This window comes from Eschscholzia californica, unplaced genomic scaffold (genome assembly GCF_041429995.1).
Source record: "Eschscholzia californica isolate CP2 unplaced genomic scaffold, dmEscCali1.0.p SCAF_1, whole genome shotgun sequence".
Classification (NCBI taxonomy): domain Eukaryota; kingdom Viridiplantae; phylum Streptophyta; class Magnoliopsida; order Ranunculales; family Papaveraceae; genus Eschscholzia; species Eschscholzia californica.
In genome coordinates this window covers 32660690-32678583 of record NW_028238198.1, presented here as the reverse complement: position 1 = coordinate 32678583, position 17894 = coordinate 32660690, and the positions used below count along the sequence as shown (strand labels likewise).

Below are 17894 nucleotides of genomic sequence, written 5' to 3'. Positions count from 1 at the left end.
TTACAACAAAGTGAATTCAGTTAAAATCAAAACAATACATGATATCTCATTGTTATTACCAGAATTAAAAATCAACAGTAGTTGCTTTATCATGATATTATTTTTCCACCATCAAAATAATGCAATTATAGTGATTGCTCACACATTCACAACTCATACAAATAGAACTAAGAAAAACAACTCAAACTCAATGAGTATCAATCAATGTGTCATCACAGAATTCTTGAGCCTTCATCAGAAGAAACAACACAACCTTGAGTTATCTCGGCAAATGTTGCAGATGATAAGCCTTCTTGGTCTCCTTCTGAACGATCTCGAGTACTGATCAATCACCAAATTTTGGGCAGAAGAAACCCAGAAATAAAGACAATCTTGAACGATTGATAAGTCGATAAATGATGAAGAGAAGATAAACTCGCTTGCTCTACTTCTGATACTTTAGTTGTTTTTTCTTACACCTTCAATGTTTCTCGATCTTATTGATGGTGGGTATACATGTTCATGTCATTCAGTGACATACTTTTGATCTTCTTATGATGAGGAAGATGAAATTTTGGTTCTTTTGGAACAGTGGGGTTCTTCTCTGACCTGAAAAACAAAATAAAAAGTAGATAAACAAATCAGATCATTCACAAACAAAAACATCAGTGAGGTTATTCAATAGAGAGCTAATTATGTAACAATTTAAATGAAACTGTTACTTTACCTCTTTGGGATGAAAGGTCTATCAAAATAGGGCATTGGTTGAGCCTTTGGGACAAGCTCTTTCCTCAACCTCTTGAGTTCTTCCTCTTCTTCCAACTATAAAAGACAGAACCAGAAGAAAGACATTAGATGTCAACTCTGAACTATTATCGGATTTAATGATGGTAGGTATTAACTTTTTCTCATGTTGCATACCTTCTGCTGCCTATCTCTTTCTAGTCTATATTGTTCAACTAAGCTTAGCTTCTCAAAAACCTGGAGATGAATAGAATCAAATAATTTCATTGAAAAAGCTCGAATGCAAAAGGGAAAAATCTATGATGTTGCAACCAAATCAAACTATTTTGTAGTAACTTACATGATGGTCAAAGTCGGCACGGTCAACTGCTCGAACATCACTATGAAGCTTCAAGTCGAGCGGCCTTGTGATATCTTTCACGGGTGGCTTTACTAGTTGCTGAGGATGCCATGAAAGACATAGTTAAATAAAAGTAAAATGCAGATAAACATATGAGCAAATTAAACTATCCATTAGTTGAGAGCCCTCGAGAACAAAGAGGCACAACCCTGCGATCATTAGGGTGCACAATTCCACTAAGCTAACAGCCAGTCCTATGGCCCCAAGTGGGAGGATCGCTATGCCGAATGGGAAGAAAACACATCGCACTTTCTCTTTCGGCTCCGGAGAGGGATGGATACGAAGCAAGAATGAAATCACATCCACAAATAAACATGAAGCAATAATACTCGAGCATCGAATTGTTAAGAACCTCTACGATTTATTGGTCTAAACTCTAGAAAAGAACTTCATTTCTAAAACAGGAACTCTTAGGCTATTCACTAATAATAATGCAGCAACCAGTTCAAGAATCTACCATCAAATTAAGAGCAATAATACTCGAGCAATCAAATTGTTAACTCTACATATTTAATGGTGTAAACTCTAGAAAAGAACTTCATTTCTAAAACCGGAACTATTGGGCTCTTCACTAATAATAATGCAGCAACCAGTTCAAGAATCTACCATCAAATTAACAAGATCAATAAAAAAAAAAGTCCCCCAGATTTTGATGTCCTATACCTTGTAGCACATGTATACGAGTTATGGTTATGCATTACATACTTGACAGTTTTTTACAGCACCATACCTCTGGTTCATCTGTAGTCCATGGAAGGCCTTGTGCTATAGGTATCCGCTTCTTCTCCTCTTCCGTAAACATTTCCTGCACTTTCTTTACGAATTCTTCCTCTTTATATCTTCCCCTTTGCTGAAATCATAATTAATTTATCCATATATAAGTAATAAGATAGAGATAATATGCAATAAACATTCTGATGAATCAGAAACACAACTTCTAATTTCTAAAACCCCAGTGGCGGTCTTGGTTTTAAGTTATTACCTCTGTTCTTAGCTTGAATGGCTTCTGGCTGGTGATTCTAGCTTGTCGCTTCTTCTTCCATCTCCTCAAACCAAATGTTTCAGAAGAATCAGAGCTCTGAAAAGTAAACAAAATCATTCGTTTGAACAAGAAAATACAAATAATGTCTAGGTTCTCTCAACTCATTGCCAATTGGTTTTGAGTCGGATGACCACAAACTAACCATAAAGTCTTACATTTCTTCTGCTTCTTCTGCCCCCAGCTGAAATCCTGCTAGTAATACTGGAAGGCGAAAAAGAAAGTTAGAATTCAACAATAAAAAAAGGGTACCTTTAAAATCAATTGAGTTGATACCCACCTTCCATGGCTACTGTCTAATGAAGAAGACACACTTGATCCAATCTCGAAATTGCCGGATTTAAAGAACATCCCAGGTGGGGAAAATGAATTTGAAGAAATTTCTATATCAGGAAGTATGGGTAGTGATTGAAAACCATGTAAACCCCACTTCAATCCCTTGTCACTTCTATCAACTCCTCCTTCTGTTTCCTTCAAATCTTCAGAATTTGGGGTTGAAAGGAGTCTCTCAAATGCCTTAACCAAATCCTTTACATTTCCAGATCCTGGTTCAGGTACACTACTCCGTGCTTCTTCAAGTAACTTATTTCTTCTTCTCTTGATCATTGAAGTACCCAATTCACTTGGTAGTTCTATCTCCTCAGAATCTTGAATAAGTGGTGGTGAATTTGAAAACGACCCACTGTTTTCTAGGGTTTCACTTTCATCTCTACAATCTTCATTAACAAACTTCATCAGTTTCTTCTCTTCTTCATCTTCAATCTGAGATGCAATAGAATTTTCCAATTCACCTGATTCACTTCGATTGATGCTCCGGTTCCTGAAAAAATCTTCTTGAGAAGCCCTAAGAGTCTGGTAAGCAATACAAGGACATTTCTTATTGTCCTCTATCTTATCTTTGCATTTGCAAGTAATAGTTGCTGATGTTGATGCTTTTTTAGGGTTTTTCTTTGCTACTACGAATCTTCGTTCCTGAACCTTGTTTCGTGGAGAAACGATCTGATTTAAACTCTTTGCTACCGATTTCTTTGATTTTTCTGATTTGATTGCTGGGGAGTTCTTAGACTTAATAACTGGACTACTTGAAGTTGAGTGATTAGGATTGAAATTCTCAGAAATATGAGATCGAGAGGATGATTGAGGGTTCTTCACGGGAGTCATATTTCCGGTGGGGATTCACTTATCTTGGCCGGGAATTGATCCAAATTCTTTTAGAAGGTGAGATTCAATTGGAATAATTAGGAGATGCAATTAGGGTTTGCCAAGAAAGAGAGAGAGAGAGGAATTTAGGCTTCTTTTACTGCATTTGGTGAGTAATGAGGGGAAGCGAGGGAAGATGAACGTTGGGCTTATAACGCTTCAACGGCTCCTTCTAACGGCTAGTTTGGGAACTGATATTTTTGCTGAGAACAGAGCAATTAATTCCCAATCATCCCTAGATTATGACGGGGCTCTTTTTTTGCCCACCTCTTTGACGAAACAAGAAAATCATGGGATCACAAATTTTTGGGTGAAAAATCACCATTTTTTTTTTTATGTTGGTAAGGGTCGTCGGGAAGCTTCCATATTAGCGACCTTTAATTTTATATATGTCAAAGTTCGATTGTCCAAGTGGTTGATAGTGTTGACATAAACTTTAATATTTTGAAAGTCTCATGATTTAGAATTCATGGTTATTGAAATTGGGTTATTAAAGGTATAAATAATGTAATAAATTTGTAAGGCTTTAGGCCACTTTTATATAATTAGGTTTTAGGCCTTTTTCATTGTTAGTGTAATTTCGGTGGTTATCGTGTCTATCACATCCTCGTGATGTATCAATGTCTCTTAACAACTAATGTAGATCGTAGTCGATTTCTCAATATATATATATATATATATATATATACATATATATATACTAGGTTTCGCTTGGCTACTAGGAGATCACATTTGATTTTGAAGGAAGAAGATGACGATGATGATGATGGTTAATTTTTCTTTGCTTGGGAAGAAGAAGAAACATAATATAAGAGATCTTCTCTTTTTGCAGATCTTGATCTCTCCACTCCTCTTCCGACCACCTATCTCTCTCAGATTGTTTTTCTCCATCTCTCAGGTCGTTCTCTTTCGGATTAAAACCGTAGGTTTCTTCAACTGATTAAACTAAAACCTAACAGACATTATACAACGAGATTTACCCAGAAAATGATAATTTATGTTTTTTGTTTATCAGGTTTTCAAGGTTCTTGTATTTTAACACATATTGTCCCTCATATTCTGAAGACGTTTCATCTTTTTTCAGTAGATATAGAATATCATACTTTTAGCTAAGGTAAACTAGGCATGTAAACGGTAGCTTATCGGATCAGATATAGGTATATCCTTATCCGATATTCGATAAGTTACCAGATATCCAAATTCGATAAATATCCGACGGATATTAAATGTCAGCATCCGAATCTGTATCCGCTAGTATTAACGGATATCCGATATCTGGAAAAAAAAAAATCATGTATCATCTGCAACAGTAACCCTAAATCAAATAAAATTCAATTCGACATAACTTCCTTCAAAGATATCAGTCCAGTTTCACTTGCCGACAACTCTTCAGAATCATCAACACAATTCATAAGGGTTGTTAATTTAAATTACAAAGTCAATGGCTGAAAACAATATATAAGTTGCAAGACTAAATAAAATCAAAAGGTTCTTCAACCAGTCTTCGCCTCTAGCCCTGTGCTGCCCCTTCATCCCTTCTTGAATTCGTTTTTTTATTACAGTTCTCTGAAAATATAGACAAATTGTATTCATTAATTTTGCATAACAATGGATTAACACAATTATAACTTAAAATAAATTCTCCAACTGTAAAGATATTGGTAGCTACTAGTTAGCTAGATAGGGATATGAAAAGTGTGAGTAGTTTTAATACTTTTGGGGGTTAATATTGTTCCTTAATTGATCATTGTCTTAATGTGCTTGAGAAGTTGGTCTTATACTCAAGTAGTATATATATATACTACTTGAGTTGATAAAAACAAATACAGAGAATCAATTGAAAACACAAAAAATATAACGTATTACCTGGTAAAGATGGTAGCCAATCTTTTAAACAACTCACGACTTCCACTACTTCGGGAGCTAATGAAGATTTGTATTAGTATATCCTGCGCCCACAACTGAAAGCGGATTTTGATGCTACCGTGGACACTGGAACAACCAAAAAATCTCGAGCCATCTTATTAAGTGTAGGATATTGAACACCACAATTTCTTCACCAACGTAATACATCGAAACTCCAATCATCATTTCCTTTTGGAAACAACTTTTTTTCAAGTATCTATCCAACTCTGATTTTGTATTTTTTTTTAAACTAGTATGTTCCTCCCTTAAAATACTTTCTGAAAAAACTATTAGAAGAAGATTGTGGCATTTTATATGTAGAATAAACATTTCTCAAAGATTGAAGAAGCATGTTGAACTTAATGTCAACATTGTTACAATAAAGCTTCTTAAAAACAAATTCTACATATTTTGCCTTGTATCGTGGGTCAAACACCATACCAATGCTCAACATTAAGCTACACTCGCTCCAATATTTATCAAATTTTTCTCTCATTTTCATTGCCATGTCATGAAGATATGAATGCTCACTTAATTCCTAACGAAGAATCTCTTTGTTTACTTAAAAACACTTCTAAAATACAAATTTGCAGTTGGATACTTAACACTTGAAAACTTTAGTGTTTCATCGTAAAATACTTTCAACCCTTCACAAACAACTTCTGTTTTTTTCCATTCATCCAAATTAGGGAAACACTTATATCCTAGATCCAACTCTATTAAGCGCTTAATGCCTGACACTCTTAAGCATCAAATAAGTGAATTCCACCTAGTGGAAACATCTCTTTCAACTCCCTTTCCAACCAATCTTGTTTGAGTCAATGCACTTTCAAATTTTTCGAGTGTACTTTGAGAAGCATTTATATAGTTAGCACTTTCTCGGATCTTTCTAAGAAAATCATCTGTGACTCGTAATCCATCTTGTACAATAAAATTTAATATATGTGCACTACAACGCATATGAAACATCTCTCCATCAAGAAGCAACGATTTCTTTCCATTTAGCCATAGTTTAAGATTTCTTATCATGACATCATTACTAGTTGCATTATCATCTAGGATTGAAAATAATTTGTTATCAATATTCCGTGACGATGCCAAAGACTTGATAACCTCAGTTAGAACTTCACATGTATGTGGAGATGCCACCATTACATAAGCAATGGCCTTCTTATGCAATTTCCACTCATCGTCAATGTAGTGGCAATTTAGACAACAATAACCCTTGTTTTGATGTTCAGCTGTCCATAAATTAGTCGTGAGACTAACTCGTGAAGATATTGAATCTAGCTCACGTTGTAACTCAACTTTCATCTCATTGTAAATTTTTGGAAGATCTCCCCAAATGGTATTTCTCGAATAAAACTTGGTTGTCGGATGGTAAGATCTAATTAACTTTCTAAAGTAATCATATTCAACCATATTAAAAGTACAATCATGCTTAGCAATCATTTGATTGATAATTTTTTGACTTTCAGACTCATCAAACTTCCAATTTACGACCTTTGAGGATTTATCGTTATTCTTAAGAGAAGTCAAAATTGATTGGTTAGCACGATTCACAGGCCTCCTCTTACAAGTATTCAAATGATTTTGAAGATGAGTTGTTCCTTGTTTACTATCAGGATCAAATGATTTTTTTACAATGACTGCATGTAGCTCGGTCTTGTCACTTACTGTTTTTTGCTCAAATTCTAGCCACACTGGTAACCTCTGTTTTCTTATTCTTTTTTTGTATTCAGTGACTTGTTCTGTAGCTCCATGTTCTTCTTGCATTGTAATGATATCTATATTTGTCTCATTGAGATTGGTTGTTGGCTGAGACGACACTAAAGGACAAGTAGTCGGAACACTTGTTGTAGGTTGTGACATTATATAGAGCTAAAGTTCTAAACCTCCAAATTAACCATATCATGTTCTTTTAACTAAATAAGAACTATCTTCATATTGTGAATGTAAAAACAATCCATATATAGTACAATAATGATTCTAAAACATATATAGTTGTAAATGAGACTAATATCTACCATCGGATCGTGAAGACATCAACAACATGTACCGTTAGATGATGAAGACTTAACATGATATTATTTGTATATCTTTCAAATATATTGTTTTATAGTGTATTTATAAAAGATATATTGTAATATTGAGATGATATCTTAATTAGTCTTCTTACCTAATAGAGCGATAGCGAGACTCTATATATATTTCGGTTGTAATACACAATTGTATGGAATAAGAATTATCTCTTCTCTCTAATTCTATCATGGTATCTAGAGCCTAAAAACTCTAACGAGTATTGAATTAGATCCTAGTGAGCTTTCGCAAAGCCGGCGGCGGTAGCCAATATCAATGACTACATTCCGCCGGAGTATTGTCTATTAATCTTTTTTTTACTGATTTCTAAATTTGTGTTTCCTTTCAATCATTTAGTTTCGAGAAAGAATAATAAACTTCTTGATCTAGAATTTTTTCTACTTTTCCATAGTAGAAGAATGTTTAAGATCTAAAGGAGATAAAAAGAGAACGGGTTCTAGATGTCTTACGTTACAAAGTTACTCCTTCCTTGCAAGTATCAACAATTTGATCTCATTTGTCAACTAAGTTCATCAAGATTTATAAACATCAAAACCTTGATTAATCCTAACTACCTTTTATCTTTCATTTCTCAAATCTCTCACTTTTTACTTTACCTTCCTGCTCTCTAGAGGATGCGTGGATTCAATTTTCAATGATTATATCTTAATCGAGGTAAATTAAATCAAATTCTTCCAAATTTTTCTTTCTATTCAATCTCATTACAGTAACTGGCTTCTATTCTACAGTTACAATTTTCTTGGATCTTAATATTCTCTCTTTTATTAATCCATATAACTCTATCTCTTTCGTGGGGTTTTCAACGACCTCACTGCTTTCTTGCTGAAATCCTCTTTCTTTCTCATTTTCTCAAAAAAAAAGTAGAGTTTGACTAATCCATAAAACTCTATTCTCTCGTGGGGTTTTCACAGACCTCATTGCTTTCTCGTTAAAATCCTGTATCTCTCTCATTTTCTAAAAAAAAAGAGTTTGACAAAGATTTTCGGAACTCAAGGCCTACCTCATATTTTCTATTTTTTCTTCTAATTTGATTTTCTTTCTAACAACAAAGGGAAAAATTGTGTTAAAAAAAAGAAGTTGATCTGACTCTGGTTTCCCACTTCTTCTGTCATGGTTACATAAAAACTCTGCATCCACTATTTCGAAAAAAAAAACTGAAAGGGATTTAAAGGCCAGAGACAAAGTTTGAAGAGGACTTGAAAAATTGCAAAAAATATAATTTATATAGCACGCTAAACAAGTCTAACGACCAGCTTAGCTTGAGGGGGAATGTAAATGAGACTAATATCTACCATCGGATCGTGAAGACATCAATAACATGTACCGTTAGATGATAAAGACTTAACATGATATTATCTGTATATCTTTCAAATATATTGTTTTATAGTGTATTTATAAAAGATATATTGTAATATTGAGAGGATATCTTAATTAGTCTTCTTACCTAATAGAGCGATAGCGAGACTCTATATATATTTCGGTTGTAATCCACAATTGTATGAAATAAGAATTATCTATTCTCTCTAATTCTATCAATAGTACACACTTAAACAGTTATGTACAAATACCAGCATTAGGGACATGGGACATGGTTAATTGTTAAAATAAAACTATACATATGATATTAGCTGCCCATGAAGAGAAACTCACAATAACTAAGAAGATAAAGCGCTAAAGTCCAAAGTCGAAACCAGATGTCCAATTATAAGGCAAAACTCAAAAGGGGTGCGCATATATGGTTTACGGACTCAAATAATATCTTATATAGTACAATAATGATTCTAAAACAGTAAAACATATATAGTACAATAGTACACACTTAGGTAATTCATTTATTAGTTCAAATATTCATGCTTTTTTCTTCATCATCAATCATCTCAGTCTCACGTTCAAAAGGAAATAAATTAATTTACTCACAAGGATTACAACTGGCTGAGATCTTAAATCTATGTAACAATTAGGGTTCCTATAGTGGAAAATCTTTGATTTAAAGAGATAAAGAAAGAAATTAAAGTTAACATACTGAGGAAGCTAAGGTTTACTGAGATGTTTGACACTTAAAACAATCAAATGAAGAGTTAGAATTATGCAAGCAAAATCGAGAGGCAAACTTACCGGTCTTCTTCTTCCCCTCTTTTCCTAACCAGATTTCGCCAATTCTTTGTCTTTTTCAGTTTCCCTCTTCACTTCGTTTCTTCACTTCTTCAGACTTCTGTGATTCAGTCGAACATCTCAGGAAACCCTAGCATTTAGAGAGAGAGAGAGAGAGTTTCCATTGTTAGGACTTAGGGTTTGCAACTTCTTCTGCTTCTTCAGACTTCACGGGAAATAGAGAGAGTGTGTGTTTTCTCGGGTTGGGTCATAACTCATAAGGTATTTGCAACCATTAGATCTAAATACCTAATCTCAGTCGTCCATTTATATATTATTAGTAATAAAGTTTATATTTTTATTATTTTTATATATTACTTATCGGATACGGATAATTATCCGATAAGAAATATCCGAATCCGATTTTCGAAATTTCAGTTTTTTTTAAATAGATACGAATACGGATCGGATGTCGAATATTCGGATATCCATTGACAGGCTGGTAAACCTTATAGCATCCAAACTGTACATGTAAGCAACACAAATTTATGTCAAAAACAAAATCATCAAACACTCACTCGGTGCCTCAGACCTATATACACAACAAACATTGATTCTTATAAAGAATTACAAATAAGTTCACTAAACATACTAAACCAATAAACACAAAGTCAAAAGAAAAATGATGCTCATAGTAGATCCTCGCCTAGATCTCAACCTCAAACAAGCAAATAGTAATTTATTGTTATAAACATATAATCAAGATTAAGACCATCACGTTTGATGCCATGGGAAATAGAGAAAGCAATATCAATAATAATTAACAAATATATACTGACTACTAGAAACGAATGTACCTAGGAGATATATTACCTAAAGAGCAGGAACCAAGTGAATTATTTAGATAAAGACATTGGAAACTGTCTTGACGTCTTACATAAAAACTATCATAATTCTTCACTCACAACTCCAATTAATGCACCATTTGAAGCATTAGAAAGTAGACGAATAGACATTTCCAACAATATAAGAAACATATATATCCAGAAAATTGGTCACCTATTAACACTATATTCAATTTAAACTAGACCTTATTACAACGGAGACTGTGTTGACACCTTTTACGAAAATTATCACAACTCAACATTCGAAATTCTGAGTATGCATCCTTTGAAGCATTGAAAAGTAGACGAATCCAAATTCATCATCAATCAATAGCAGATTCAATTTAAACTAAAAAGAAACATTGACCTCTATGTTATGGAATTCTAAATAAAACTAATATCTAAATCATTTAATGATTTTATATAGAAATCATTTGATTACCAATACTAAACATGTCATTGAATAAATTAAAAGAGCGTAAGAAAGAATGAGGAGACAACAAGTCTACTTCTTTTCGCCTTAGACTCCTTTAAGACCACAATCATGCCTCTTTAATTCTTCTTGACAACACCACAAATCCAAAGTTTTCACCTTCTTTCGAAAATCCAACGAGTTTAGTTCACCACTTTGATAAAAGTTGTCTTCTCACAAATCTTAAATATAAATCTCACTATTATTGATCTATTTCTCTTTCTATGAAACTTTATCTCTATCTTTTTCTCTTTATTTGCCATTCCTTCACTAAGGAGTGGTTGCGTAATCTTTCTTTTCTATATGTTTCAGTCAAAAGTGAAGAAAATTAGGATTTTTTAAATCCATCAGTATTTCATTCAAACCAAAATGGCATAAAGTTTTGTTACTTCCACCTAATTTACTATATAAAAAAGGAAAATGCTAAAATCACAAAAGATTTTGACAAAAGAAGTTACCCAGCTGATGTGGTTTGAAAGTTTGTTATTTCCCAAATGGCCCCCAACTTTGTGACCAGCTTCCTGCTTGGCCCCCTACTTTAGCAATAATTCCCGTATGGCCCCCTTTTTCCGTTATCTTTAACTTTCCGTTACTCTCTCTCCTCCTTCTCATTTTCTCTCTCTGCCACATCATTTCAGCACGCCACATCATCGTCTTCACCGACAGGGGTCGTCGACCGGAATTTTTTTCCTCTCCCTCTCTAATTTTTTTTAAAAAAATTCTCTCCTCTCTCTCTCTAAACTCTGTCGAAGGGGGTTTCCCTTCGCCGGAGGTCTGTTCATCACGAACAAACCCTGATCTGGTCTGTTCGTGATGAACAGACCGGAGTAAAAAAAAATTGAGAAAGGGAGAGAAGTGAGAGGAAAAAAAAAGTTTGCCGATGAAGACGATGATGTGGCGTGTTGAAATGATGTGGCAGAGAGAGAAAATGAGATGGAGGAGAGAGAGTAACGGAAAGTTAAAGATAACGGAAAAAGGGGGCCATACGAGAATTATTGCTAAAGTAGGGCAGGAAGCTGGTCACAAAGTTGGGGGCCATTTGGGAAATAACCCTAAAATCTTTTGTGATTCTAACACTTCCGTATAAAAAATAGGCGTGTTACAAATCTTCCATCCTAAAGAGGATTTCATTATCGAAGTCAAACATACCACAATTACAAACAATATGCAATCAAGTGCAGTCAGCTACCAAATGATAGAACAAATATGTTCTATAAACACAACATAAGGCACTCTATACCCAGAGGTTTAAGCTACCATCATGCACACGTTCTCCAAAATAAATCATAGTCAACACATGACCAGATTTGGTACAAGTGAGGCACAAGCGGTGTACAATTTTATAAGCCATAATGGAAAACTCATATTATATCAAAGTCTCCTAAACAAAGTCGTTTAAGTAAAATTATTATACGATTGAAGAGATTCATACATTTCGATTTCCTTTTGAATTGATTATAACCAATTTCGAGGTCCACTAGATAGTTTCACATGACATCCGTGTTTGCATCGACTTTATCCTCCCAAACAATCATGAGACCTTCTCAGTCTAGGCTCCCAAATAAACCATGCGACCCATCAATCGTCGCATATCATATATGAGTGGAAGTCGAGTCAACCTCTAGTTGGTAAATTACTTCTCAAACTAGAAGTTTGTGGTCCACAAGAATGAACTTGTGTTTGTATTGGTCACTATGTCGAGTCAACCACCGATTAGTAATGGGTTCAAACGCCAGTCTATATTAGAACTCAAGACCACAATACACTGGTTTGTTCACTATCACGTCAACAAACCCCCTGATGCATCGACCCACGTGTCGAGCTGACCAATCTTAGTTTAATCCATTATCAGAACTCAAAATATTAGTTCATTAGGTTCCTCATTATCACGTCAACAAAATCTGTTTGCATCGACCCACATTTCGAGTCAACCAGTCTTATTTCAATCTATTACCAAAACTCTTGATTATGGTTCACTGGGTTGTTCGATTTCACTCGAAAAATCTGTGTTTGTACCGTTTTTCGTCCAAGTAAAAGTGTAAATCGCCTGTTTTAAAAAGTGAGAGTGTAATCTAAAAATTCTTATAATAATTAGGGTCAAGGTCAAAATCACCCTTTCTTCATCTTGGTTGTCAAATACTGTGAAAGGAAGAACTCTTTGTGGGCTTTATATTATTTTATTTTATTTTTGTTAAAAGGGGCTTTATATTATCTTGGTTTTAAAAAAATCTCCATTCTTGAAAAGAGACTATATGTGTAATAGATGGTGGGAGAACAAAATGGGACCATAAAAAATCAAAAGATTGAGATTTTGATATTTGATTCATTTGAGTAGTCTCCAAGCATGGCTAGCTGGTGGGAGATAGAACTTTCTTTCGCCGTTATTAAACCCATCAGAGAAGATCACATGCATAACTTCATTAGAAGAATCGGAATCTAGGACAATGCACTAGGACATATGTGCGTTTTAATTAAAAAGACATGTCGGTATTTCTTTTAATCCGTCAGGTATAAATATGTCTTGTACAAACTATACACAATATGTGTGTTCTTGCATACCTATTCAAATGTGAGAAAACCTAATCTAGCAAGCTGAAACCTAAAAAATCAATAGATATGTTGTGAGGCAAACAACTTAGCAGAGGAAGTTTAGGGTAATTTTGCTATGATAATATACACATAAAAAAGAAGTAATTAGAATAAATGGAAAAATGAATAAGGAAAGCAAAAGGATGGCAGTTGGAGAGAAACAGAAGAGAGAGACAGAAGTGGACCAATGGAGGATAGAGAAAGGGTAGAGAGGAAAATAGGGATGGAATTGTGAAGGAGGATGATAGTTGGGTTTTTCAGTCGGAGTTTTTATTTTTCTTTCACTAACTCCACAAATGAATGTTCAAATCAAATAAATCACAACTGTAAAATGTCTTAAGGAGAGATAATTTATTCTCGCCTCGACTCCATAATCTTTTGTCTATCTCGGTTAATCCGAATGAAGGAATTACCGATAAAGTCGGTATTCGCTTGTCGTTTATCTCTCTATAACTTAGAGAAAGGAAGTTCCCTACTTCAAGTCAGGCTCTGTCTTAATTAAGACAAGACAGAACTCAAACCATAACCAGTGGAACAACAAAAAACACATGTCAGTATTTCCTTAATCTAAATGTCCTACTATAAATTTGTAAAAACGATACACAACATGGGTGTGTTTGTGCACACCTATTAAATATGACAAAACAAAATCTAGCATGCTCAAACCTAAATATATATGTTGTGAGGCAAACAATTTACCATTGGAGGTTTTGGGTAATTTTGCTATGAGAATATACACATAAAAAAGTATCATGAAATTTTTTATGGAATTACTTGGAATTTTAGTAACTAGAAGAAGTGGAAATACGAATAAGTAAAGAATGAAAAGGATGGCAGTTGGAGAGAAACAGAATGGAGAGAGAGAAGTGGACCAATGGCGGATAGAGAGAGGAAAATAGGGATGGAATTGTGATCAAGGAGGATAGTTGGGTTTTTCATTGGGAGTTTTTTTTATTTTTCTCTCACTAACTCCACAAATGAATGTTCAAATCAAATAAATCACAACTGTAAGATTAATGGCGTATAATTCTCGGTTGAGTACACGTGCATCTATAGTTTGTTTCATCTTTTTAATCTTTTTTTGCTTTCATGCATGAATTTCTCATCTAAATATAGTATATAAACTAGAGAGAGAAAGAGTGAGTCTTTCACCATCCCTTCATAACCTCCCATCTTTTTTATTTTGAGCTCATTCAATATCATCAATAAATGGAAGACTACTAAGATTCATTACTACTTCTCTTTTTCTTACTCATTAAGTTCAAAATCTAAATGGATTTTGATTTGATTCAAAAATCAAAGATTACCCACAATCTAATTGGATTTTCTTCTTAGATTTAATCTTCTTTTGTGATATGGGTATATCTTTTTCATTAATATTTGGGATCTTTTTGAAGCAATTTTGTTTATTTAGTGAAGCTTAATCTAGTTTCTTGATCTTGGGTTTTGAAAATTTTCAGTTTGGTTTAGAGTAGAGTATGGATGAAAATCAAGAGTACAAACATATATGCAAATTCTGCAGAAAGGGGTTTCCTTGTGGCAGGTCATTAGGAGGTCATATGAGGTCTCATATGAACAATACACAAGTTGAAGTTGATGAGAGAGAAAGTAATAACAATGTTTTAATGGTGGGTTCTGAAGTTGTTACTCATCCTGGTTATGGACTTAGAGAAAATCCCAAAAAGTCATGGAGATTTTCAGATTCTAGAGAGAGAAATAAGTACTTTACAGAGGTCTGTGAAGAATGTGGAGAAAGGTTTAAATCTTGGAAATCTTTACTTAAGCATATGAGATATCATTCTCAAATCATGGAAGATGATGATGAAGAAGTAGAAGTAGAAGAAGAAGAAGATTCATGGACTGGTAATAATCAGAAAATTGTAATGGATAGTCAATCTGATAATGAAACAGCAGCAGCATCACTACCAGCAAAAAGAAGAAGATCAAGAAGAACCTGCAGGTATTTGATTCACAAGAACATTAATAATACTAATAATAGTACTAATTCTTGTTCATCTGTTTCAGAAATTGAGCATGAACAAGAAGAAGTTGCTATATCTTTAATGATGTTATCTAGAGATGTTAGTAGTAACAGATTTGAATTGGATAATTCAATAGTTGAATCTTCAGATAATAATAGTTCCTTGTTCTTAGAATCTAGATCATCAAGTTTAGTCAAAAAAGTTAAGGAAAAAGAAGGTAAAATTTTGTTTAATGGTGATCACAACTCAAAAAAGAAGAAACCAAGAAGTGAGAAGACGCCCGAATCGAAATCTATTCGATTCGAAACAAAAAGATCTGAAATGGGTTCTTCTGGGTTGTCAAGAAATGGAATCAACAAGATTAAATCTAATGGGTTTTCTAGGGATGATAAGTTTAAGAACCCTAAATATCTTGATGAATTAGAGAGAACTTCTTATAGTAGAAACAAGGCTGATAAGAGTAAAATGTCTGAATTGGGTAAGAATATGATCAATGATTTGAAGTATGGGAAGTACAGTTCAACTAAGAAAAGTAAATTTGACTCTTACGATAACAATTCAACTAAGAATAAATTCGACTCTTACGATAACGAATTGGATGAAGATGCAGTCGAGAAAGCAAGAAGCAATTCTTCGGAATTTGAGATTCGCCGAGGTTCTTCAAGGAAAAACAAATATAAGTGTATGACCTGCAACAAGAACTTTCATTCTTATCAAGCTCTTGGAGGTCATAGAGCTAGTCATAAGAAAATCAAAGGTTGCTTTGCTTCACGAATCGAAACAAGTGAAACTAGCACCGAAACTGATATATCTCATGATCCTAAGGCTAATAGTAAGGTCGAAAATACTAGCAAAAGCGAGAATTTTGTCGAACAAGATGTTAAGGGTGGTCCTGAAACTAGTTTTGGAGTGAAGAAAAAAAGTAAGTATGAATGCCCATATTGTTTCAAAGTGTTCTCATCGGGGCAAGCTTTGGGTGGACATAAAAGATCACATTTAGTAGGCGGATCTGAACATAGAGCAAATCAAATGATGATAAGTCATGAGAAGCTGCCTGTAACTCGAGATTTGCTCGATCTTAATCTTCCTCCTACTGGTGAGGAAGAAACTATTGAGGATGATGTCGGTTTTAAGCCATGGTGAGTTAAAAAATTGCAAGAAGTGTACAGACAAAAGTCGGTGGAGCTATTATTTCATTAATTCTTTACCATGAATCTTCTTACAGAGGTAACATTTTCTGATGTTGCTTGATCTTCAAAGGAGAGTTGTTCATGCTCTTCGTTTATGTTTCTTCCTTCATTTCGATAATAATCCAAAGTTTAAGTTCATAAATCAATCAGGACAATGGAATTTATGGTTTCACTTGCATTTGTATGTCGTTTATATGAGTTGAGTTTACTCTCTTTAACTGGTTTGATATATGAATGTTTCGTGCTAAAGGCACTTAGTCCCGCATGGCTTCGTAAGATCTTTTAGACTCCGGTTATCACATAAACCCTTTATCTTACATATTGGCTAGGATTGAGACGAGTGCTAGATCAATATATCTATCGAAGTACTAGAAATGTGATTATAAAAGAGTTAACTTTGTTACTTGATGTTGATGGATACAACTAGAGTGGGGTTTGAGTTGGTTTGAAATTGAAGTAAAGAGAAATCAATACTTTTTCTTTTGTGCTTTTGTTACATGAAGAGATAAACTATTTAGTGCTTAAGTACTTAAAGTTACTCTGGAACTTGAAGATCGAATTTAGATGATTGGGGGTTTACTTTTGAACTCATGAAGAAACAAAATTGAAGAACCCTAGTTGGATAAAGTAAGTATATACATAAAATATTAGTACATGGAATGTAAGCTTAGTGTGATTCTTTTAGTTTACCTAACATTAAACATGACAACTAATCTCACTTCTATATGTTTAATTATGTACTTTCCTAACTTTTGTTCCCTCCCTACCTCTCTTATCTTAGTAAAGCAATAGTGCTCATCATATTGTTTGAACTTGATGTAAGACGATAGTAGGTTTTGGGACGGTAGGAGTGTTCTTTAAGAGAGAAACTAATATTTTCTTCGGTGCTAAAGCTTGGAAGATTTCGTGAGTGTTGGGCACAAATCGGTCGAATCCATGGCTCTAAATTTTTTTAGAGCTCATTAGATGTTTCAAACTATCTAAAAGAGGAGAGATTTAAAATCAATCTCGTTTTTGTTTTGTTTCACACAATCAGAAGTAGAAATAGAAAATTTGGTTTGTTTTGGCCTTTAGCTATTGTTAGGTACCTTATCATGGTCAAAGCTATAATTGTCATCAAAATTTTCCTACAGAGTGGCAATTATGTAGTTATCATGCTGTTTATTGTCTTTTGACAATCCAACTAACTTCATTTTTGGAGTTTACCAAGATCCTGTACTTCCGGAAGGGGGGATCTCAATGAAGATCAGGGAAGTACGAAGTCCAATCTGGGACGAGGGGAACCCACTTTATAACTCTTTTAACAACCCCAACATCTT

The 17894-nt window shown here is 34.1% G+C and overlaps 3 protein-coding genes across 4 annotated transcripts; 1 reads left to right on the top strand and 2 right to left on the bottom strand.

Annotated features, from left to right (window-relative positions):
* On the bottom strand, nucleotides 1-3662 carry LOC147566178 (microtubule-destabilizing protein 60-like). 2 transcript variants are annotated; one of them, XM_086652672.1, is made up of 8 exons: nucleotides 2443-3662; nucleotides 2321-2366; nucleotides 2106-2201; nucleotides 1854-1973; nucleotides 1064-1162; nucleotides 901-960; nucleotides 707-801; nucleotides 1-588 (listed from the first exon to the last, which is right to left on the bottom strand). In XM_086652672.1, exons 1-8 carry the CDS (start codon nucleotides 3321-3323, stop codon nucleotides 477-479), a joined length of 1509 nt encoding a protein of 502 aa, XP_086508798.1. In that variant the 5' UTR covers nucleotides 3324-3662; the 3' UTR covers nucleotides 1-476. The 2 variants fall into 2 exon arrangements, with proteins under 2 accessions (XP_086508798.1, XP_086508799.1); XM_086652673.1 differs by lacking the exon at nucleotides 1-588 and having other exon boundaries at nucleotides 703-801; nucleotides 2443-3606.
* Nucleotides 3663-5301: 1639 nt separating this feature from the next.
* On the bottom strand, nucleotides 5302-5775 carry LOC147566177 (zinc finger BED domain-containing protein DAYSLEEPER-like). Its single transcript, XM_086653708.1, has 2 exons — nucleotides 5543-5775; nucleotides 5302-5416 (listed from the first exon to the last, which is right to left on the bottom strand). Exons 1-2 carry the CDS (start codon nucleotides 5773-5775, stop codon nucleotides 5302-5304), a joined length of 348 nt encoding a protein of 115 aa, XP_086509834.1.
* An 8554-nt stretch (nucleotides 5776-14329) lies between these two features.
* LOC147566176 (uncharacterized) lies at nucleotides 14330-16753 on the top strand. Its single transcript, XM_086668195.1, has one exon. It carries the CDS (start codon nucleotides 14882-14884, stop codon nucleotides 16526-16528), a length of 1647 nt encoding a protein of 548 aa, XP_086524321.1. The 5' UTR covers nucleotides 14330-14881; the 3' UTR covers nucleotides 16529-16753.
* Nucleotides 16754-17894: the final 1141 nt, after the last annotated feature.